The 24,237-nt window shown below is 36.4% G+C and overlaps 3 protein-coding genes and 1 non-coding gene across 7 annotated transcripts; 3 read left to right on the top strand and 1 right to left on the bottom strand.

Annotated features, from left to right (window-relative positions):
* Window positions 1–75: 75 nt before the first annotated feature.
* LOC135170315 (probable ATP-dependent RNA helicase DDX10) lies at window positions 76–4,084 on the bottom strand. The gene is made up of 5 exons (XM_064136020.1): window positions 3,681–4,084; window positions 3,396–3,587; window positions 2,118–2,714; window positions 813–1,826; window positions 76–638 (listed from the first exon to the last, which is right to left on the bottom strand). The coding sequence occupies exons 1-5, from the start codon at window positions 3,801–3,803 to the stop codon at window positions 120–122; spliced, it is 2,445 nt and encodes an 814-aa protein (XP_063992090.1). The 5' UTR covers window positions 3,804–4,084; the 3' UTR covers window positions 76–119.
* Window positions 4,085–4,238: 154 nt separating this feature from the next.
* LOC135170316 (ubiquitin carboxyl-terminal hydrolase 8-like) lies at window positions 4,239–8,514 on the top strand. Its single transcript, XM_064136021.1, has 4 exons — window positions 4,239–5,286; window positions 5,353–5,855; window positions 6,361–7,503; window positions 7,587–8,514. The coding sequence occupies exons 1-4, from the start codon at window positions 4,768–4,770 to the stop codon at window positions 7,693–7,695; spliced, it is 2,274 nt and encodes a 757-aa protein (XP_063992091.1). The 5' UTR covers window positions 4,239–4,767; the 3' UTR covers window positions 7,696–8,514.
* Window positions 8,515–8,891: 377 nt separating this feature from the next.
* Window positions 8,892–8,964, top strand: Trnav-uac (transfer RNA valine (anticodon UAC)). Its single transcript has one exon. It is a non-coding gene; the product is annotated as a tRNA-Val (tRNA).
* Window positions 8,965–10,561: 1,597 nt separating this feature from the next.
* Window positions 10,562–23,665, top strand: LOC135169966 (protein dissatisfaction-like). 4 transcript variants are annotated; one of them, XM_064135423.1, is made up of 9 exons: window positions 12,869–12,912; window positions 13,025–13,107; window positions 18,902–19,141; window positions 19,694–19,809; window positions 20,912–21,109; window positions 21,207–21,317; window positions 21,817–21,995; window positions 22,206–22,455; window positions 22,776–23,665. In XM_064135423.1, exons 3-9 carry the CDS (start codon window positions 19,011–19,013, stop codon window positions 23,003–23,005), a joined length of 1,215 nt encoding a protein of 404 aa, XP_063991493.1. In that variant the 5' UTR covers window positions 12,869–12,912; window positions 13,025–13,107; window positions 18,902–19,010; the 3' UTR covers window positions 23,006–23,665. The 4 variants fall into 4 exon arrangements, with proteins under 4 accessions (XP_063991494.1, XP_063991491.1, XP_063991492.1 ...); XM_064135424.1 differs by lacking the exons at window positions 12,869–12,912; window positions 13,025–13,107 and adding an exon at window positions 10,562–11,142 and having other exon boundaries at window positions 20,924–21,109; XM_064135421.1 differs by lacking the exons at window positions 12,869–12,912; window positions 13,025–13,107 and adding an exon at window positions 10,562–11,142.
* The last annotated feature ends 572 nt before the right edge of the window (window positions 23,666–24,237 follow it).

Genomic DNA, 24,237 nt, shown 5'->3' with positions numbered 1-24,237 from the left:
TTTGATAACTGAATTAACAATTCAAAATTCAATTTTTTTAGTAAAATCATTGGTAAAGGAATAATTCACCATCAATTTCATGTCATAAAAATTTATTCTAGATTTTTCAACAATAAATCTCATCTCTGAAGTAGCTGAAGAGCTAATTCCTCAGTAGCTAAAAGGTCACTCTTCTCGGTCACTTTGATTTTCCGTTTTTTATTGTTCTTCTTGTCATGCTCCTCTTGAGTCACTAATTTTCGTTTCGAGGGTCTGTGGATCTGTTCGATTTCGTCTTCAGAATCTTCCTCATCGGACGAAGCCTTGGGGCCGTAAATTTTGTCTGGATCTGGTAGCCAAGACAAATCAGGGCCATCAGAGTCACTTTCTTCAGACCCTTGAGGTTCATCTCCAGACTCCATAGGCTCTTCCTCATCCTCGTCCTCATCTTCATCCTCTTCCTTCTTCTTCTGGGCTTTCAATTTTCTTTTTTCATCTCTGTGCTTCTCCCTAATTCTTTCTCTGAATCGCTCCCGATCGAATTTATCCTCTTCCTGGAGGACTTTCTTCGCTAGTTCAATGTCTATGCCTGACGATTCTTGATTTTCGTACTCACGCGCTAATTCGGAGACTTTGGATCTTGATGAATCGATTTTTTCCTGCAAAGATAATCAATTAATTAGTTAGTTATCAATTACGAAAATGTGGGAGGAGACACTTCCATACATTGTTTCACACATTTATTCGTGTGAATGTGGTTTTATTAATGAATCCTCGATGAATAACAATAATGAAATCCCATATCGTCCTTCAAAAGAAAAAAAAAATCTCACCTGTCCCTCATCATCAAAGGTTTTCTTAGTGTTGGCGACAATCTTCTTCTTCATCAGTTTCTTGGCAACAGCAGCTTTAGTCAGTGCCTTCTTCTTGGTCTTCCCCTCCACCTCCACCTTGTCCTCCTCTTCCTCCACCTCAAGATCGCCCTCGATCTCCACATTTTTCCTCTTAATCGTCAGAATATCCTCATCATCACTGTCATCCCCTCCAAACATTCCAGCTCCACTCCCCTTGCTAACCATCCCCTCCTCCTCCTCATCATCACTATCTCCAGTAGCTTCCCTCCCTTCCTCCTCAGAATCGTTCCCAGAGTCTTCGTCACTGTCCCTTCGACTTCTCTCAAGCTTCTTCCCTACATCCTCATCCTCATCATCCACTGTTGCTTCATTCATCGACTTCTTCTCCATTTTTTCTTTATTCTGCTCAATATTCTTCTGCAGTCGTTGAAGAAATCTTATTCTCGGGGGAATAGCGAGGCCCAGAGACTTGGCATACGCGTCTGTATCCAACGCATGAACATTAAAAATCTTCTTGTCCTTCATGAGATACACAGACTTGACGTAAGCCACGAAAGCTCTCTGAGCAGTCTCCTTCAAAGCTACATCACGAACCAGAAGTGCTCCCAGTTTAACATGAGGTGAATGTAGTTTATTAGGATTAATTTTGATCTCGTTGATGGGAATTTTTCGGTCCTGAAGTCTCTGCACCATCTCCAGCTCACTGGGAAGAAGAACGAGGAGTGATTCCCCTCCAGTCTGGAACCTGGCTGTTCGGCCTGCTCGGTGAATATAGGCATTTACATCCTCTGGACAATCCATCTGCACCACCCAATTCACACCTGGAAAGTCCAAACCTCGGGCTGCTATGTCTGTTGCGAAAAGAACTGCATTTTGTTTCTTGCAGAAGGCCTCGTAGATTCCAGTTCTCTTCAGCTGATGGAGACCCCCGTACAGGGCCATCAGACTTATTCCTGGACGCATTCTGCAGAGGACTTCGTATGTGTATTTTACCTGGTGGAAGCGAGAACATTCTAATGAATTTGATAAGAACTAAGGGCAAAGTTAATAAAAAAAATGAATGAATAAATCAATAACTGAGTAAATAAGAATAAAATGGAGAAAGTTGAATTGATTAATTAAGGTAATTAAGTTACATTAATTATCAGAATCATCGAACGTGTAATGACTCTCCGAATAGACTTTGATTGGCCAATTATTAAGTGGTATTTAATAAAAAAATTCTTGAATTGTTTAATTACAATTAAAAAGGATTCCTTCAGAGGAAATGAAATGTCACTTTACCTGTTTACAACTCGAGAGAAATATAATAGACTTCTGTTTCAAATGATGTTTGATAAATGACCACAACATAGCCATCTTCTCATCAAGCTTAACCACCACATAACTCTGCTGAAGACCATCAGGGGTTGAGTGTTCAGCATGTTCATGAACCGAAACATACATGGGATTTGTGAGGCTCAACCTGGCGAGATCCTTCACCGACTTAGTCTGAGTGGCCGAGAAGAGGAGTGTCTGCCTCTCCGGGGGTAAATTTTCGATGATTGCGTTCATTGTTTGTTCGAAGCCCATGTCAAGGCACCTGTCAGCTTCATCGAGTACAACCAGCTGGAGATTATGCGTGTGAAATAATTTATTTCCATCCATGTGTTGGAGGATTCGTCCTGGAGTGCAGATTATAATGTTGTACTGATCCATGAGGTTTTTCTCATGATTCAGGTCTTTTCCTCCTATTACGAGGCCAGCGGTGATCCTGTGGTACTTGGCGATCTTCTTCAGGGTTTCGAAGATCTGGTAGGCGAGCTCTCGAGTGGGGGTGATTATCAGAGCGCCCAGGCCCAGCTCGCGACTCCATTGTTGACAGTATAATAATTCTAGGACCTTTTTATGAAAAAAAGAAAAATTTTCTGGGTGTCATTGACTTTTTCTTTTGGAATAATTAAAAATGCTATTGACAATGTGATGGAGTGAATCAAGAGTTAATAAATAAAGTCAATAATTAATTAATTCGGTACGATTTTGTTAATTTGAAAAACGATGAAGGAGTCGTTGTTGATTTGTTTATCTGTTTCATCAGTTATGATTTGTGGCTTTTGGGGGATTCATACAAACGTCCCAAATTAATTGATACGACTCAGCAATTTTTTATTTATTAAATTAATTATTCAATCTATCTTTAAAAAAGGAAATTGAAGGGAGAGTTCAAGAAATCCGTTACCATTACCCAACGATTCCTAAAAAAAATTGATTCTGTTGTAAATAAATAATTGAGTGTGAGAGTTTGATGATGATTGGCTTAATCAAAAATTCTTCTTTACACCTCAGAATTATTTACTCCATTATTTACTTAATCTTCTTTACTAATTAGCTAAAAAAAAATATTCCAGGTCGAAGAACTAATTGTTTCACATCAGTGTTCACCTATTAAATAGAAATCATCACGTTGGAAATTTTTTTAATGTATTTGTGGTAAGGATATCTAAGGAAAAGACAGTTATACAAGAAAATATTATTGTTAAACATATTGTCGTGCCATCATTATCTTTAAATGTTTATACTCACTGGTATAAGGAATGCCAGGGTCTTTCCACTTCCCGTTTTCGCAGCACCCAGGATATCATTCCCCCGGAGAGCAAGGCCAATACTCTGCTTCTGGATGTCTGTCGGTTCGATAAAATTGTGCTCCTTCAGGGCTTTGAGGAGTTGTGAAGACAAAGGAAGATCCTCAAAAGTTTTGATACTCGGTTCATCGATCTGAATGTCATTTCAGGTAGCAATAAATAACCCATTATCAATCAATTTTCCAATGAAAGTAATTATTTTTATTTCGTGGATAAATTGACTCACCGTCTCGTAACGAGCCTGGAGCTCCTCGATTATTTTACTCTCCGGTGTTCTTTGTTTCTTTTTAAACAATTTAACTTTTGCTTGTGCTCCCTTGTTCTTGTTTTTGAACTTATTGTAACCCATTTTTAATTCCTGAACATTAATGTTTTGAATATGGACACATTGAGGTTAGGATACCATGCGCTTTTGACGTTCACCTGCGCATGCGGTGGCACTGGGACCTCCTGGGTGAGTCAACACACCGTCTAATTAAACTCTAGTCAGATTAGCTCCTAATTAATTTTCTCAGGATTAGGAATTTCATTTTTCTCAGTATTACGGTGGTAATTATAATAACTATAATATTATGTATGAACTTGTCTGCTATTTTGGTACAGAAGAACAGACCAAGGTAAATGCTCAGGCAAAAGTCAATAATGACCCCGGCCGTAGGGGGCGCCACGATCGACTTTGGCCGATGGCGACCTCAAAAAATATCGTATGTAGATAACCAACAGATAATTTCTCTTCGTAAAATGAACTAATTCTATCGTTTGTACTAGATTTTTACTCATTTGTACTGCCTTCAAAATGTTTTGTTAATTCCTCATTTATTTTTAAATAAACAATCAAAATTTCAACATAAATAGTGACCTCTGTCTGTCACAGGCGGAACCCCCATCACTACCAGGTGTCTGAAAAAAAAATCATTAAATCTCGCTCTGCGGTTTCTGAATTATCGACCATTGAAAAAATCCCATTTTGCCCCTGTTCTTTCCACACATGAATTTTGAAAAATCTCTCATTTGACTCTCACTTCCGTTACGGATGTGCAATGGCATTACGCGGGAAAACCTCCATGACTTCCCCAAATTCTAAGAACCGCCATCGACCCCTCCCCCCCCCCCAACAATCTCTTCTTCAAGCGACTGTTGGAAGTGGTGCAAAGACTCCTAATTCGTGCGAGCCCTCCGTCATCAAGGAAACCCCCCAGTAACTCCTTGTGATCCCCCAGAAACTCCCAGTTGTCATTCAGATCCCTTCAGTACTCCCTGACCTTCAAGTTCACACGCTAAATCCTCTCTCGGTCCTACCTGACCCTGATACGATGTCGGCTTTCATAAAATGTGAGGATTTGCTGAGCCTCATGAAATCCCGAACCAGCTACTTCGCCCATCTGGAGTCAGGAGACCTGAAGCCAGGAATGAGATTCCCCAGAGAGCCCCCGAGATACTCCATCTTCGACGTGAGGCCCTCGAAGGATTTCCGGATATCAAGGATTGTCCACAGCAAGACCAACGTCCTCGAGATGTCTCTCAACATCGTCCCAGACGCTATCACTCCTCAGACGACTGGAGACAGTCTCGAGAGCTTCATCGTTCGTAGCACCAGGGACAGGAGACAACGGACGTTGATTCGTCACAGAGATACTCATCACGTCGACTTGATTGTTCTGGTGGACTGGGGGTCCAGAGAGGACACCGTCACTGCAAGAAGTCTTTTGGTGAGTCTGAAGACGATTCTGAGTCGGAGGGACCAGGGACGATGCCCTCCTAGACACGTGATCCTCGAGGGTGGCTTCAGGGAGTGGATCCTGCGGTATCCTGACTTCACCACGAACTCGAAGGTGAGTCACTGGACGAATCATCACGTAATTTGTTGAAGATCTGACACGTTGGCTTTACACCTGCAGGCGACAATCCCTGAGGACTGTACCCCGGACGAGCTTTCTCAGCTCGTGGAGGTGTCCAAGCACTCCAAGACGATTTCCCTGACCCTCCCAGTGTACCCAATCTACGATACCTCTTCTCCCGTCGATGAGACCGTCAGCAGACGCACGATTGTCACGAATTTCCTCGAGTCGCTGGGTGAACTCGAGCAGCTTCTCAAGGAGCAAAAATACCTGGAACAGGTGTCTGTAACGAAGACTAGGGAGATCTTGAAGATGGTGGAGAAAGGTATTGACTGCCCGCAGTCTTACGGAGATGAAGCTCACAAGCTCAACGATCACCTGAAGAATTTGGTCGAGAGAATTGGGGAGAAGGAGGAGGAGATTAAGACTATGGAGAAGAAGGGAAGGGAGAAGATGCATTGGATGATCGATGATAGGGTGAAGAAGGAGAAGATGGAGAGTGATATTAGAAATCTGAAGAAGCAGATTGCTAGACTCGGGAAGATGAAGACCAACTTGACAATGTTAGTGATAATTTATTTTTGTTTTCTGAATTTATTGAGATGAAATTTATTTCAGAAGGAATGCAGGACATTTTTGATTTTCTGGGAAATTGAAGATATGCGAAATATTTGTTTATAAAAAGATGAAATATTATTCAAATAACGCTAACTATTCAGAATTTCCTTATAATTTAAGGAAGCCCCTTACAATTTAATTTGATCGGGAAATTTAATAATGGGAAACGTTTAAATCAATTAATTAATAATTTTTTAATAGATTAAAAGATGGTTGAATACTTTTAGAACAATCATAAACGATAGTGACCATCATTTATTTATAAAACTACGAAATATTGTTCAAATAACGTTAAATACCCATAATTTTCCTGCAACTTCTCCTCAGCGATTTAATTAACAGATGTGATACTTGAAAACGTTTGAATTAATTAATAGCCTGATATCAGCCTAAAATCTTCGAGACTCAACAAATAAACATCCGACCCAATGAAAATCCCTCTGTCCTCAGGGAAATAATAAATCGTCCATGGCCGGAATCGTTCGACACAACTGAAATTGATTCAGCTCCTGAAGACCCACGTCTAGTTCCAGAATCAGCCCCTTCAACCTCCCTATCTCTGACTCGTCCTGCACCCGATCGCGTTCAGGTTCAGGAGTCCCCCAAGGTATCTTTCGAGGAGACTCCTATGGAGGTGGACATCGAGTCCCCTTCTGATTCCCCTCCACGACGTCCCCTGTCTAGTACAGATGACCTGAAATCAGCTGACCAGAGAATCCCAGGCACCACTGGCCTGGAGAACCCAAATTCCTACATCTGCTACGCCAACAGCGTCATCCAGTGCCTGAGCCACATCTCTCAAATAAAAAACTTCTTCGTCGACAATTTCACCAACGTTGAAGGACATGTCACCCAGGTGTTTCATCGTGTGATGAAAACGCTGTGGAGTGGACAGCACAAGTCATTTTCCATTGAAGTCCTGAGGGAAAAGGTGGGAGAGCGGAAGCCCACCTTCAACAACAAAAACTACCAGGACGCCCAGGAGTTCCTGACGGAGCTTCTGCAGATTCTACATGAGGAACTGCAGGAGGAACAGTCTCCAGATGATGACGGAGAGGGCCAGAGCCCCCAGGAGGCCATGAACAGAGTCCTCGAGGGCAAATACTCCATCATCTCCAGGACCTTTTATGGACAGACTCGTTCCTTCGCGACTTGTGATACCTGTGGATCCACATCATCCAGGAAGGAGACTGCTTTCGACGCTTTTACGACTCTTATTGTGTCTCTGCCAGAGGTGAACGACTTGACCAACAGTCACGACTTGAAAACGTGCATTGACGAGTCCCTGAAGGGGATGGAAATGAGGACGTGCACGAGGTGTGGTGGGGTACAGCCTGCAAGGGTTGTCCAGGAGTTCACGCAACTGCCGCCTGTCTTAATCGTCGCTCTCAATCGTTTTATGAAGACACAGGGAAAGAACGAAATTCGAAAGAACGAGACTTCCGTGAGTTACCCTCTGAGGATGGAACTGGAGGTGAGTGAGGCTGAGGTCAAGACGAAGGTGAGGTATCAGCTGCAGGGAGTTTGTCGGCATTCAGGGTCACTTGCACGAGGACATTACTACAGCTATTGCAGGCATTTGATGAGTCAGAGGTATGCAATAATTATTGGAATTGTTTCTTGTTTAAATGTTTTATTTTCCGTTAATAACAGACACTTTTTATAAATTTTTTTAGGTGGTACAGGTTCAACGATTCAGATGTTAACTATGTCAGGACGACGGAGGTGGTTGCTGAGAAGGAGACGGCCTACGTTTTCTTCTACTTAAAATCTGAGACTGTGTGAGGGGGAACCTCATAGATGAGCTTACAATGGAAAAAAAATAATTCTTAAATTTTTTCTATTTTTAATTTTCTTTCGAGACTTCAGTGCTGATTTTTCATATTCTTGACACAAAAAAGGCGATTTTCTTCCAAAAATTTATCGCCCGAAGGCTGATATTATTTATATATTGTTTATATATTATTTATATATTATTTATATATTATTTACATATTATTTAAGCCAGTGAAGATATTGTCTATTTTAAAATTTGATGAGGAAAATCTCTCTTAGATATTCATTAGACGTGAGAGATCCTCATTAAATATTCAATAGTGAAAATTATTGTTACTTCATCGATTTTATCAGTTCGATATTGAACTCATTGCGTTTCACTTCCCATTTTATTATGGAGTTATAACTCATGTTGAATTGTCGCAGACTGTAGTGCTTAATTATTAATACTAATCAGTGAGATTTAATGTAATCTCACTGAAATTACTCGCAAAAATGAAAATGATAGACAAAAATGTGATGAAAAAAAATAGGAAAGGGTTAGTCTTGTATTAAACAAAATTAATAATATTTTGTATTAACAAACTTATAATATTATTTATTTAGATGTCGTCTGTCCTTCGTCATTGGACTTCCCATTTTCAATGTGATTTTTCTTCAATTAATAATTGGAAGTTGTTACGGGAAAAAATAATACGAGGAATCCACTTAGAGAAATTAAATTCTTTATTCCCCACCGCAATTAATATCATAATTAATGCATCCCATAATAATCCCATTAATAATAATATAATTCTTCGGTCAGATCTGATAAGCTCATAAGTTTGTGTTCACCAAAGTCTATTATTTAAATAAATAATTAATCGACTCACCATGGATCGTTTATAATAAGAACATTCAGTGATTGATTTGATCTAAATAAATTATCATTACATGTTGGTAAATTCTTTTTTTCAACAATCTAAATAATTACTTAATTTCCGACTCTTAAAGTCTTCATTTCGATCAAAAAATTATTATAAATGAGTAAATAAATAGTCATCTAGTTGGTGAAAATTCTAGATCCGTTCGATAAATTATTACAAACAATCATTTTTTACGTGAAAGCTGGGAGATCTCAAAGCAAAGCTTCAGTTAAATAAAAAAATAACACATTTTGTAGCTATTCACTTAGTGAAGGGGAATATCCTCTCGCCAGTCAAGTGGGTTCCGTGGTGTAGCGGTTATCACGTCTGCTTTACACGCAGAAGGTCGCCAGTTCGATCCCGGCCGGAACCACATTTTTTTTTTTGACAATTTTGATTATTTATGCATTAGGTATTGATTGACATCAATCGAGGCAAATTTAACCGGTGGACAAATGGACTTCTGCGATGATTAAGGTCAATTCAAATTTTTCCACGAAAACATTTCTGAATTCTCACAAAATGTTGCTAATCTTTTTTTTTTTTAGATATTTCGTTATTTGGAGAGTTGAATTCACTTTTAACCGAATGGTGAGTGCAAATCCTTCATTAAGATAAAAATTATCCACCAGTAGAAAATTATTTACGTCATGTTACATAAAAATAAATTAATATTAATTGCTAATCTTTTTCAGATTAAATATTTTTTTGGAAAAAAATCTGTGGAGTGTTTTTCTCGCAGAAATTATCCTGGAATTTTCCAAAGGCCGAAAAAATCGTGTGAAGACATCTGACGATATCTTGTCAGTCGTGAGTGCAGAAGAATCTAGTGGCGTCAAATTTTGTGTGTGTGAACCGTGGGAATTGACAGTTGGCCTCTTGTCGCCGTGGTCGACGGCTCATACGACTCCACCCGCCCTCCCCACTGACAAGAAAACTTGAGTGATAGCAGGGCCGTCCTCACAGGGCCCTTTCCTTCTCCTTAATCGAGGAGATCATTGATTCGTCCTTTTGCGACGCAAAATATCTCGAAACTTTCGCAAATTAAAACTCGAAAACTCTAGAATTTTTCCTTCTCTGCTGGGAAAATTATTGGCAATGGGTGGAGGGGGTGGGAACGTAACTGCATTTCATTTCAGGAGGAAAAACTCGAGGCCGTCCCTGTACTCAAGTGTCTGACGCGATTGCACCCGGTGTGGGTGTGGGATAAAAGGTTTTCCTGTTTAACAAAATAGCGTTTCTGAGCCATTAGCCCGACCGCTGTCACTTCACCTCTGCTCGATTTTTTTCACCAGGAGAGGAGCAAATGCTTATAAAGTTGAAGGATATTATGGACTTTGAATTTTGTAAATGTCTTATTTAAAATTAATAATTAACGTTCCGGGAGAATAATTAGTGAATTATGAATTAGTGAACGAATAATGTAATAATTAATTAGATAGAGAGAAAATTCGATACGAGACCGAGACAAAAGTGTACAATTAATTTTAGTTTACATTTTTCGTTTATCAGTAATTTATGGTACTTTTGATTTAGTTTAAAAAACCAAAAATAATTCAATTTATCAATGTTGTTGCTCCAATCATTAGCAGTTAGAAATTAAAAAATTTCGTAGGACATTCGAAATTCATTACTTTAGCTTTATTTTTTTACTATTATAATAACAGTATTATATTATCCAATTAAATAATTAATTTAATTATAATTCTACAATTGACGTACCAGTTCTAGAGTTCAATTAAAAAATTTTAAAGGTTTCAACACTTGGAAAAGTTATAAAAAAATAATTTCCCGATTCAGTTGATAACAAATCGTTAGAGGAAAAAAAAATTTAATTAAAATTACGTTTCGAAAAAAATTCCTAACAATTTTGTAAAATTTTCCCTCAATTTCACTGACAGAATAATTCAACTGATATTAATATGTATTCAGGGACTAATTCTGGGCCAGTGGGAGTCATCAACTCGTTCAATGGAATGAGCCAATGTCAACAGGGGAAGACTGAAAGGAGCGATAAAATCGGAAGGAGAAAGTTAAATGTACAGAGTATTTCGTAAACTCCGTCGAGTTGACTTTGGCGAGTGTATCTGGCTGCTCACTCCGGTGACCGAGGCTCACTTATACAATTTTCAAGCCCTATCCCGTATCCGAGGGCCTTCCAACACACACACACTCTTAGCCTTCCGATCGCCAATTGCAAGCTCGTCCAAGGGGTTGCCAGGAGGCTCCGCCCAACGACCAATGGAGCTGATGCGCCATCACCGCGAGTCGATAAGGGGGTAAAAGCTCTCCTTGGACTCCTTTGTCGGGAGTAGGCGGGACCTGGATGGGAAATCCCCCAGTGGCACTGTCCCTGATCTGGATCAGGACTACCCCGAGGCCGTAGACGGAAACCAGAAAATTATGAAACCATAGATCACAGCACAACCGAACCAACGACGTCGGATGATCAATTTTATTTTATCAAGAGTTAATCCTTTCAGTCGGTTCCTTCGATTGATGTTTGTGGGGGTGGTTTGGGAGACGGGAGAGTGAGGGATTTATTTAACAGGTAGGAGAGTGCATTTATTTATTTGAATAATTTGATTTTTTTGTGTAATTTTTTTTTTAGAATTTTCTTTCGTTTTGTTTTTGTGGAATGGTGATATTTTTTTTGTGAGTTTATGGGGATTTTTCAGGTGAATTCACAGTCTGCTCGCTGATTACGGAAATCAGTTGGAAATTTTGACGATTTTTAATTTTCAAAAATTTTGAAATTTGAATTAGGGAAAGTTTGGGAAAAATCCTGGGAGAGGTGGGGGGTGCGACCGCGGGGAGAAACATGAGGTAGAAATTACGGGGATTAAGGTTAATTACTGATTATAAAAGTGACTGGGAACGTTGGGTTCGTGACGGTATCGTAATTTTTCATAGAAATTTTAGAGAATAATTACCGAACGTTTAAACATAATTTTATGACAGGTCTGGATAATTTTTCGTGGTATTTTACTTTGCAATTATGGGAAAAATACGTCATTTTTACCGAATATTTCTGCCTGTGGACGAACACTACAAAAAATCCGAAATAAAAACAAAAAAAATTACCATAAAAAAATTACTGACAAATAAAAACTAAAAATTTCCTCTAAATTTTAATTAAAAATAAATACTCCCATAAAAATTACCTAAAAATTTAACTAATAAAAAATCTGTAAATTCCATCAGGACCCTAATATCAAATAAAAACAACAATTTCAAATGAAAATCATATTTTTAAAATTAAATATTCCAAAAAATAAATTCCTTACACGTAATTACTGTCACAAATTCGATTAAAAAAATCGTTATAATTTAATTTCAATCCAAACCGTTCAATTTCCTGAATGTTTTAATGATCTTTTTCCATGGACTCTCCAACAAATGAACAAATACTAATTAATTAAGTCGTAAGGCTCAATGCCCTTATTCCTCCTGTCCGACGATCCTCATTATTTATCTTCTGAATTTAGATTTTACTTTTTGATAATCGTAAACGCTGGCATCGTTGAACCTTGTGAAAAGTCACATGTGACACGCGTACGTGATTAGTGACCCCCCGGTCGTGTGTAACACACCTGTAAAACCACTTTTCCGGTCTATCCAGTGCTCCGGTAATTGTTGTAGAGTGCACAACCCTGTTATTAGCGTATCACAGCGTGGTTTGCGCATATGCTGTCGGCATATGCTGCCTATTTAACTTTTACCGACTAATAACAATTTTTTGTTTCTCCATTGAATTTTAGAATTTAAAAAATTACTAACATTCAGGCAGAGGCTGGGGAGGATGTGAAACAAAGAAAAACATTTGTATCAACGGAATAAATAATAATAATAAATTAAATAAATAAATACTAACATTCAGAGAGTCGATTGACAATGAAAAAAATAACGAGTGCAAATTAAATAAATATTTCTTCCAATTCTAGGACAATCGTATGTTTTAAATCAAAAGGAATTCATTAACTTCAATTTATTGTTATTCTTTTGGAGAAATTTATTGTATTAACATACCACAATTAGTTTCAAAATGAAAAATAATTTTATTTCATAAAAATTATTATTTTAAAAATTATTTCTTTGGTGCTATTCAAATAAATATTTTTATTGTTGTCACTAGTTCTTTTGCTTATTGTTAGATAAGATAATTATTTTCTTCTTTCACAAAATGTTTAATAAAATCTGAACGTCCAACAGCAATATTTAAATTTTAACTAAAAGAAATGAGGAGATATCGACAATAATTCTTTGACAGTTCGTCGAAAAATTTATTAAAAATATGGGACGTTAATTAAAACACTCGACAGTGAGTGTTACTAATGCTACTAATGATAATATTATTAAGCATAATGATGATAAATAATTGGAGCAGTGTTGTGAGTTTGCGAAATATTTTATTGTTCCATGAATTTCTCTAGGATACCACCGGCCATCGGCGACGAATCGAACGGGTTCTTTCAGACAATTGCGAAGTTATGACTAGTGGAAGGCCTCAACAAAAGTAAAATCATAAGGTTTACGGAGTTGTACAAGTCCTCCTGCCTACGGTCACGCAATCACTGCTATATAGGCGTGTGAAGTGAGCACGTGCTTGCGGGTAGCGGAACACAACACTAGTGAATAATGTACAAAGCCTGCGGGAGTCAAATTAAAAAGCGTGTTGGGTATCAGGACCAGCGGTTGAAATTATTGTCATTTGTCGCAAGTAAAATTGACATTGACAATCAGTTCGATCGAACAGAAATTAATTTAATATTCCAACTGATGGAATAAACATAATCATTTTTACAGGAAATTTTTATTTTATTAAATTTTATTTAATTTTTATTCTTATTTTATTTTTATTTTAAGGTCGTGATTTCCTGGCCGATAACAAATCAATTAATTTTTATTTATTCACCGGATGTTATGGGATTTATGTTGAAATTTACAATTTATTAATTTTTGTAATTATTTATTAATTATCGTGATAAACGTTAAAGTGATTTAGAATTTTTTTGAGTGGAATTTTAGATTTTTAGATGACAAGACAACAATTTCCAGACTTCATAGAATTTTTAGTAAATATAAAAAAATTAATTGTTAAATTACGCAAGATTCCTAACCAATTAAATTAAATAACAATTATAATAGTTGAAATGAGAGCTTTTGTTGCTGACGTTTATCAATTTCAGTTAAATTTTCTCGAAATCATTTCATTGCAATTCACAGAATTAATTTACTTGTTCAATTTTAAAAATTTAAAATCGAAAAAACTTATGGTTCGATCCAAAAATTGTTTGCATCCCTTACTCCGGGGGTTGAAATACTAAAAAAATTCAATATTCCAGGAAAAGTTTCGAGTTCAATTTGAATCGTTGTCTTGCCATTATTGAACTGTTTTCGATAGCGAAATAAAGGGATTGGACATACCAAAGCTTAAATAATGTAAAGCCATCGATCACCGTTCGCTTCAATAACGACTCGAGTCACTAAAAGTCCTTGCACCACTTTGAAACCACCGCGATGTCACCAAAAACCTTGGGGCTAATGTCAATCGAATGACTCTTCTCAGCGACGAGCCCGGGGGGTGTTAAAAAGTCTAGCGCATAAAAAATGAGGGTATCACGCCCCCTTTGTCGTATTTTTTATGGTAATTCTCACTCTATTTTTTTCGACGTCACGTCACCTGCGAATTTTCGCATAAAAAACTGCTGATCGCCTCCGCCAAAAGAAAGGGCCCATAAAAAATCGATGGAAAACGTGAAAAAACGAAGAATTAATCTCCTTTGTGATCTTCCCCAGAAAAAAAAATTTATTAAATAAAAAAAAAATGTAAAAAATGGATCGATGAGGTTCGTCCTCATTGACTTTTCGAACAGCATCGAAAATCACTTAGAATTTGTCACGGAAGAATTCCCATTGATATTTTTTTTTTCTTTATCATGACACGATGACTCGGCGATTTGTTATTGATCAATTCATTGAGAAAAAAAACACATGCCCTTTGGGTTGTGGAGAATCCTCTACGCGAACAACCGTGTCAAATACAGTGCTGAGTAATTATCACCTGGATATGAACGTTTATTTATTTTTACACGACGTCAAAAGTTACGGAATTGTTGAATTGTTTTATTTCCACTACATGATTTTACAGCTTTTACAGACAAAAAAAATTTTCTTAAATAATATACGTTCCTTAAATAATATACGAACACAAGTTATAGATAATAAAGGAGAAATGAATAATATATTGTAAATTAAAAAATTTTATTTCTATGGTTTTTCATTTAAAGTGGGTTCGGTTGTGGTGGTATTTTAATAAATCAATAATTGATAATTTCATGGTCGTTAATAAGTTCTAAAACTTGTGGTTAATAATGTTTATGAAAAATATTGAAAAAGTATGTTTTTTAAATGTTCATTAAGAAACATCTTAATCAAGAAAATTTTACTGTCCCTTATTATTTATGATTTATTTATGAAAAAGTAAATTAATTGAATTTTTAAAAAATCCTCAACGAGATAAGTCGATTTATCTCCGCGTCCAGTTTTTGAGAAATATCTGCAAATCTAAGAGAGATAACGAAATTTTTGTAGAGACATTTCTTGTAGTGCTCAGTTCGCTCTACAAAAAAGGTTCTGATGAATAATTTGCCATTTTCCATAGATTCTGAGTTATCGATAAAAAGCGGGTCGTACATCGAAAAGGTTTCTAAAAATCTAGAAAGAAATAATCTAAAACAATCTAAAACAATCAAAAATAATCTAAAAATCAATCAGATGAATCATGACAAAGGTGAACAGTCAAATGCCACGTTAGGTAAAAAAAAACATTAATTATAATTCAATCAAAAGTCAATGAACGTCGGAAGTTTGATTTAACGACATGAAAATAGTTTTGACTGTCGATAATTTGTTTTGTCATGCCGTCACGGTGTTCCACCCTCGATTTCTCAGCTCCCCTCAACCCTCTGGGTCTCGATTTCTTCGGCATATGGTTGTCAGTCAGCCGTGTCATGTACGTATGTGAGTCCAATGGGGTTAAATAATTCGACCCCCATTTTTTCTTGATACAATGTATAATTCCAATCGCAGTTTCAACGCGATCCACCCCCTGAGGTGCACATGCACTTGCCCGCTCACCTGGGGGGAGTCAAGCCGTTGACCACATGTCAATCTGTGCTTACACAATTTTTTATATTATTTTTTCTCATTTAGATTGTGACATCTACGCGTCTTAACAATTTGAAGAAAAATTACCAAACGGGACAAGTACATCGGGGGTGGATTTAATCCGACTTGATGTAAATAAACCGCAGGGTTTGAATAATTGTCATTGTGATGTAAAACGGGGAAATTTTACAATAATTTTTATAAGAAAGAAAATTACTGAACAGAGAGAAATATTCGAGAAATATTCTCGAAAGATTTTATTGGGTTAAAACGAAATTTTTCTCTGAATTGTGAAAATTATTGAGAAAACTCTGAATTTGGAATTTCAGAATTTGACTAGAAATTTTACATTATCTGCATTAAATTTTTTTATTAAAACAATTTCACCAGGAAATTGTCATTTTTTTCAAGTAATTGGACTAGAGTTTTTATAGAAAATGTCTCTTTATGAACAAAGTTATGATATTACTGGAAAAATGATCCGAACCTGAAGTAAATTATCCCAGAAAACTTACGAAATTAATCATTGAATTTGTCTGTTAATTATATCGTAAATTCAAAACACAGAAGAATATCTAGTAGTAATACCTCAAGACCTTAAAAATTATCAAATATTTTCTGAGAGTTTCGTTGCGTAGCAACGAGACGGATAAATTTTGCTGATTAAAAATCAAATTTTTCTGCTAAACTCCTCCCGATCGGTGCTACGCAGGGAAACTGGAGGGAAATATCCGATTAATTTTGAAGGTCGAGGCCCCCTGGCAGGAGATGAGGAATGGCCGACAATCGGCCGACTGTCGGCCAGCATTGGTCAAATGTCGGCCCACTGTCGGCCATTCCTCATCTCCTGCCAGGGGGGGTAGTTGGCTGGATTATTTTTTCATTCCAATTTTGAGCAATAAAATGTCTGGCATTTCACGTCATATGGTACGGTTTTTCACTAGTAGTTGTGGCTTCCAGCGTATATTTTCTGTCTCCACAAAACGCAGATAATTGTTTCCAAATTCTGGCTTTTGTCTTCACCGTATTATCAGGAACATTTTTAAAAAATTTTCGATCAATAATCTCCAAGGATTCTCCTCCAAATCTCCTCATGTCGAGGTAAAGTCTTTGAACTTGATTTTTTCTAATGACAGTTTAGGGTTTTGAACCGCGTACAAATTGTTTATCGGTTATTTTCATTGCTTAGCAACAAACAGGGAAATACCCGAAAAATATCCGAAGTAAAACCCTTTTACTTGTACCACGTGACGTGAAATGCCACCATTTAATTAGTTGAAATTGAGATGAAAAAAAAATCAGTAAAAATTACGAAGCGTTCAGGAAAAATTCTGTGGCAGGAAATTTTCCCCTGAAAGAGAAAGAGTCTAAAAATCTTGAAAGGGTGTCAACCACCCCGGATACCGCCCATAATAATATTATGACGTCGCCGCTATCATTAAGTAAAAGTCACCCGCAATAAAAGCGGAAAACACCCCCCGGGGTGAAGGGACCGTTGATATCCTTCCAGGACGGAGGCGCGTGGTCTACGGGTCTGGCGGCTCCGGGTCGGGGTTGTTGTATTATTGAGCCTGAGAAATGCGCAGGTGGAAAAAGCCTCCCGGGCCACCTATTAGCGATAGGGTTAGAGAGGGAGAGCAATTTCAGGAACGCCCTGAGGGCTAACGCGCGTGCCAGGGCGGTACTCTTTTCTTCTCAATGAAACAAAAAACGTTGGAAAAGTCACTGGAAGGGTGGTTATGGCGAGAAGGGTTAACAACTGTTCTTTCGTTCGTTGGGAGAGGGAAACAAATTTTTCATGATTCCTCAGGTTTGGATAATGATTTTCCATCGCAAAAAAAATTATTTAAAATCAAAAGAACTTGAATTTATTTCTAATTAAAAAGAAAAAATTTCCACCTGAGGGAAATTTTCTCTGAAAATTCCAGTGAGGGAAGAATTCTAGGTCAGTTAAGGTGAATTTTCTGGAAATTTCTCTGAAATTTGTTTCAGATACGAGTGAAAGGGGTTGGAATTTTTTTTCTGTTACTTATGACTTCATTAAGGGACTGGCATTAGAATTTTTCTAAACAATTTCCCTCCTGAAGAATTTAGAGTTCGGAACTTCTAAAATTCTTCGAAATATTGAATATTTTCAACCCTCGTTCAATTTTTTAAATAAAACCGTTTGAATTCCCTCAAAAATTTCTATAAATTCCCGAAATTCTCTCACAATTTCCAGACATTCCCTAGAAATTCCTAGCAACCCCCTCATTTTTAAATTCACGTTCATTCTAATTCCAAAAATACTATCAAAACGAAAAATAATTGATTTCATCTTAAAAAATATTTCTCTGGCACTATCGAATATTTTTATTGGATTATAAATAGGGATTGTCTCAATAATATAAAAACTATTTAACTATTAACTTTAATTATTTATTATCGCACACAGAAGGTATATCTTTCTCTTATGATGTCTCCAGATCAACTGACTTTTAGTGACTAAAAAGATTTGACACTCTAGACCCAATTGACAAAAGGCCCTTGTTCATTAATTAATTCTTGTTTCTTCTCTGGTTTTATTTAGTAAAAACATTCTAAACATTTCGGTACTGTTCGAAGAAAAACTATAAAAAATATAACATACTTAGATGGTTTTTGTCCACACATTTGTGTTCACACATACCAAGCACTCTCAATAATTTTAAACTAAAACACGTACATAAAACATAAATAACGATAGGGTAAATCATCCAACTCTCGTGTAAATCAACTTAAAAATTTTAATTGGACCTCATGAATAGAGCCCTAGAGTACAGACACTATGGAATAGAGTTATGGATCGAACTTACGTAACATCTGGGCAATCGTGTAGCTAAGCTCGACATAAAGCTCACGATTATCTTCATACAAAATGCAGAATGAGTAGAACCAACTGATGGTGATGGTGGTAAAGCCAAATGGCCACTTTCCATCGTCTTATAGCCACCCGCACTAAATTGTCATACGCTATTCACTAAATTACGTGTTCGAAGTACTGAAAAATTATTATTAAAAATTAAAAACGAATTTATCATGTCCCAATACGAATTACTTTCACTTTGTATGAAACGTGTAATTTTTTCATCTTTAAACTTTTCTTTTATTTTTGTTTTCAGGGGGTGTTTTTTTTCGGGGGAGGTTTCCACCGATCGCTGGGTGAGGAGAATTATTGACGAGTGGATTGCGATCGATAGTTTCGGGTTTCGGGGTTTTTGGTGAATCAAAATGGAGGAGCAGGGGAGGGATGCTACTTTGTGCAAAGTGTGTGGAGATAAAGCGTCGGGGAAACATTATGGAGTGCCGAGCTGCGATGGCTGCAGGGGTTTCTTCAAGAGATCAATTCGGAGACATGCGAGGTAATGTTATGCCTGGATTATTGGTTGAATTAATAGTGTGAGACATTAATTAATTAATTTGAGGGCATAATCGAGGATTTTTTGGTCGAAAGGAAAATGTTAAGGAAAATTTCAATCGTGAGACAACAAATTTTATCGTACCTTAAAAAATCCAGTGCAAAGGTTTTTTATTGTATAATATTATGTATAATATTATGTATAATATTATGTACCAGTACTATTTATCTGTTATAAATTTCCCATTTTTCCAAATGACAAATGAGTCATATTTTTTAAAATAAAATTCCCTGTGTTGAATGTAACATACAATAAACTTTTCATTTTTTTCGAGATTCCTAAAAGATTTTCTGATAATTCTATTGTTTAAAAAAATGTTTAATAACTAATCAACACATTCACATCAGTTTGATGTGAATTCACCAAACAATTACCATTTTTTAAAGCAGAATTAATCGCCAGATTTAAATGCGCAATTAAGAAAAAGTAATTCAACGTAAAAATTCAAATTTCGCCTTTTCCATTTGAGTATTTTCCAATTGTTTATAATTTCAGAAATTTGGATTACGTCTGCAAAGAGAATGGCCAGTGCATAGTAGACGTCTCCCGTCGTAATCAGTGCCAGGCCTGTCGGTTCGCAAAATGTCTAGAAGTGAACATGAAGCGAGATGGTAAGAGACATTCCACATTAACATTCAGTCTGGCTCCCCTTCAACAACAAGAGATGAATATCAACCGCTTTATCTAGTCACCCGATACATTTTTGGCAATAAAAAAAATAATTGGGGTTGAATCACTCCCGATTTGTCTGTCATCTCGTGTAAATACATTACAATGCATTACTTTTCGCTGGGGTAATGCATGATGAGGGGCAGTAGAGAAAACAGGAAAAAAAAAATTTCCACCCACATGAAACTCGATTCGGTGGCTCTCCTGTGTGTCATGAACAGGCTTGAGTTCACAGCTTTTGTAAACACCGGCGGTCTCTCGATTCACTGGAGAGGGGGCACTCCACAACTCGGGTGATAATCCAAACACTTGATTGAGACGCGATATCAATTAGTTGGGATGATATTGGAGATATAATTTCTCTCGATAAAAGTGGAGATAAGAAATTGCCACCAATTGTTGTAAATTTTATCACGATTTATTCTGGCTTTAGTTGTAAATAATCTCTTCCCACTGAATAAATAAATAATAAACCGTTAGAACATTATACTTGAAATTTAAAGTAAAAAACCTTCAAATTTTTAATAACAATTGATATAACTTCTCGAAAATCTGAACCATTTAAAATTAAAGTGAATGTGCTGTTCAATTTTATCAAATGATTTTGAAAATTTCAACTTTTATTTTAAAATTTCGCTAAAAGTCTTTGTTTTTCCAAATTATTCCACGAGTTTTAAACAAAAAAAAAATATTTAATGACATTAAAAATACAGTTTTTCCCTTTAACAATTAAAAAAAAATATAAATAATATTCCAAAACCGTCGACGTCTGGTTTTTGTGTCGTCGTAAATTTTAGATTTTTAAAATCCAAGTGGATATGTCAAAAAATATTTCCAAAAAAAAATTTTACAAAGAAATGGGGACAGGGTTTGATATAAATAATATTCCAAAACCTTCGACGTCTGGTTTTGTGTCGTCGTAAATGTTAGATTTTTAAAATCGAAGGGGAAATGTCAAAAAATATTTCCAAGAAAAATTTTTACAAAGAAATGGGGGACAGGGTTTGGGTGGTAAATGGATGCTCCAAGGGATTTCGAAGGAAGTGTCATTTTCAGCGGTACAACACGAGAGAGCACCGAGAAGTACATCGTCGTTGGTTAGTGCAGTGAGAAGAGCACCCTCGGCGATATATCCGGGTATATCACACGTCTACCACACCACTGGCAGTCCTTACCATCCCCTACTGTACTCAGGGCTCTTTCCATTCAAGCCGGCGGTGACGACTTTTAGTCCCGGAGTTCGTAAGTCCTTTTCACTATTTATTTCCCCCCTCGTTCCCACCCCTGATACATTTTGTCGACGATATTTTGCGGTGAACAGGATTTTTTTTAACTTCAGCTCACTTTTTGCACCGACCAACGCCGGAACCACTGGCCAGCACTGCTGCCAAGGAGGATGAGGTGACGAGCTCCGAGGAAGCTGGAAGTGTTCGTGGAAGTGAACAGAAAGGTTCGGAGAGAAACTCAAATTTGAATTTATTTTTTATCGACCAAAGGGTTGAAAAATGGACTTGAGATTTATTTACAGTCGATGAAGTGCGAAATTTTTATCTTATGGTTTTTTTAATATTTATTTTTGATTATTTCTGGATGTTTATTGTTTATGAGAATTGGTACTTCGTTTAGTTTGAGAGGAGGAGGAACATGTACTCAGTTGAAGTAATAATTTATTTTCTGAGGGATGTAAATTTGTTAGACTGAAAGGGAAATGATTTTTATTGAGATGTTTTTTTGGTACAAGTGTTAATTATCAGAATTAATTTGAAATACATGAGATTTTATGGGGATTGTCAATCAATTTTTTGAAATTTATATTTAGTCGAATGGGGTAAAATAGCTGTTGAAGTCAGAAAAAATTTTGCGCTGGTAAAACCAACCCTTTGATGAATTAATTAATTTTTCACCTGTGGAAAAATTATATGTTAATAAATTTATTAATAAATTTGCAGATTCCATCGGATTCAGGAGTTCCCTCCGGCTGGCCCCACCCCCAGGGATGACCCCGAGTTTACCCGAGTACAGTAGCCCCAATCAACCCCTTCTCCCCACAGAAAACGTTTACGAATCAGCAGCCAAACTCCTGTTCCTCGCTGTCAAATGGGCCCGGAGTATTCCATCATTTCTAGAGGTAAAATTAACGTCTCATTATACATAAACAATTTATAAATAAAAATACTAATACGAGCATTAGAAAAAATCGCAATTCCTCGTCTGCCAAAACATCTAATGTTGTTAACGTAAAATTTATTGAGATTTCTGGTGAAATTATCTCCTTCTATTTATTTTTTTTCCATTTTATTTCCATTTTTCCAACAAATTAATTTTTTCTTTTCCTCAGTTGTCATTCAGAGACCAGGCTATTTTGCTTGAAGAGTCCTGGAGTGAACTGTTCGTACTGACCGCAGCTCAATGGAACTTCACCATCGATGAATCACTCTCAGTGCCTCTCATGCTCCTTCCAACCGAGAGACAACAGATTATTGCTGACGAATTCAGGAGACTACGAGAGTTACTCACGAGGTTCGCGATTATGCGGGTTGATCACTCTGAATATGCTTGTCTGAAGGCCATTGCACTATTCAAAGGAGGTACTTAAAATTTAAATAAATAATTACAATCCAATGCCTCCCCGGATATTAAACAATTTTTAATGTAATTTTTAAATGAAAGTTTTGACGCTATTGAAACGAAAAATTATTTTTCTGTTACTCAATGATATTTAATATTTTTTTTATCATTAACTTTTTATGGTTATCATCAACTTAAGATGTTTCATCATTAAAAAAAATGATTTAGCATATAAAATATGGATTTTTTAAACTTAATGTGAATATATTAAATTTTTGTAAATCATGAGTTTTTTTAATTTTGAAAAATTGTGCGAAATCAATTGTTATCGCATTTTTAGAGTCTAGAGGTCTGTGCGATTCAGCAAGGGTTTCCGCCCTTCAAGAGCAAACAGTGACTGTCCTGGGGGAGCGAGGGGCTGGTAGGGTGGGTCGCCTCCTTCTGCTGTTACCCCCGGCGCGTGCTCTCTGTCGTGGAACCCTTCAGGAACTGTTGTTCAAACCGACAGTCGGTGATGTCAGTGTTGAGAGACTCCTGGGAGACATGGTGCGAGCCACAAGGCCGACATAACTGAAATGGAGATGGATCGTCGGGTCCTGTTGGCAAGGAAGGGAATTCTCAATTTTCAAAGCTGAAAAATTAAGTCTGAAGGAAATTTCAAAGGAATAATAACAAAATTATAATGATAATTTAATTGATTTGTAGTAATAATTTTGTTATTATTTCATAAGCGCAAAAGCATTAATTTAAATCTTTTTTCAGTTCTTTCAATATTTTTGGAATCTTTCAATATAGAAATTTATTTTGACATCTGGAATGTGTTAATAATAAAATCATTATAAATGTTAATTACACATTTATAATGACAGATATAAATCTCAGGGGCATGTGAGGCCCAAATGAAAGCGTCGACTTTCGATGAAGAAAAAAATAAGAAATTGAATTTTTGAAAAAATGGGAAAAATATGAGTCTCTAGACATGACGTAAGCACATTAATTGATAATTATTTAATGTTGATATTGATTGTCAACTAAGTAGTACTGGAGAGAGCAAAACAGCTGATGATTTTACAATTTGAAAAAATAACGAAAGGATGTTCATTCCCTTGCCACAGAACTGAAGCGATAAAAAGTGTTGAAATAATTTATATAATAATTACTAAAGAATTAAATGAATTTTCTCTAGTCTATAATCTAAATAAAAGAGTAAATATCCTCGTGGGCTCGTGCATTACTTAAAAAATTTAACTGTAAATAATTAGAATAGTGATCTACGAGTCAATTTGTTGTAAAAAAAAGAGAACCATATAAATTAATTTATTGTACGATAATTGCGAATTACAACCGTGAGATAAGGGAATTGTTAATTAAACACCTGAGACATTTTTTAATCAATTAGAATAATTTATTTATTTATTCTTCGGCGGTGAAAACTGAATATTTTTAGTCATCGACTGCATTGTACATAACTACATGCAATCAATCAAATGTTATGTATGAAAAGTATAAATTGATTTTTCTTATTTCATTAATCTTTCTCTTGTACACTATTTGGCATTGTTTATGAATTCCTACATTTATTATTGAGGCTTATTTATTGATAAACTATTCGATATTTTCATGATCCATTTTTAGTTTCAGTCCAGGAAAATCGTGTAAAATCTGATGAATTTTCAATAAAGATAAGAGAAAGGAAAAGTCAAAGTTTTCACTCGTCTTTTATCTCTTTCTTGTCTTCACCTGGGACGATTCCTTTTTGATAAAAATATCGATGCAACAACTCATTACAAAGTCATCGTTGT

The sequence above is a fragment of the Diachasmimorpha longicaudata genome, chromosome 16 (genome assembly GCF_034640455.1).
Source record: "Diachasmimorpha longicaudata isolate KC_UGA_2023 chromosome 16, iyDiaLong2, whole genome shotgun sequence".
NCBI lineage: Eukaryota > Metazoa > Arthropoda > Insecta > Hymenoptera > Braconidae > Diachasmimorpha > Diachasmimorpha longicaudata.
Note: the sequence above shows the minus strand (reverse complement) of the source record. Positions and strands in the feature narration are given on the sequence as shown.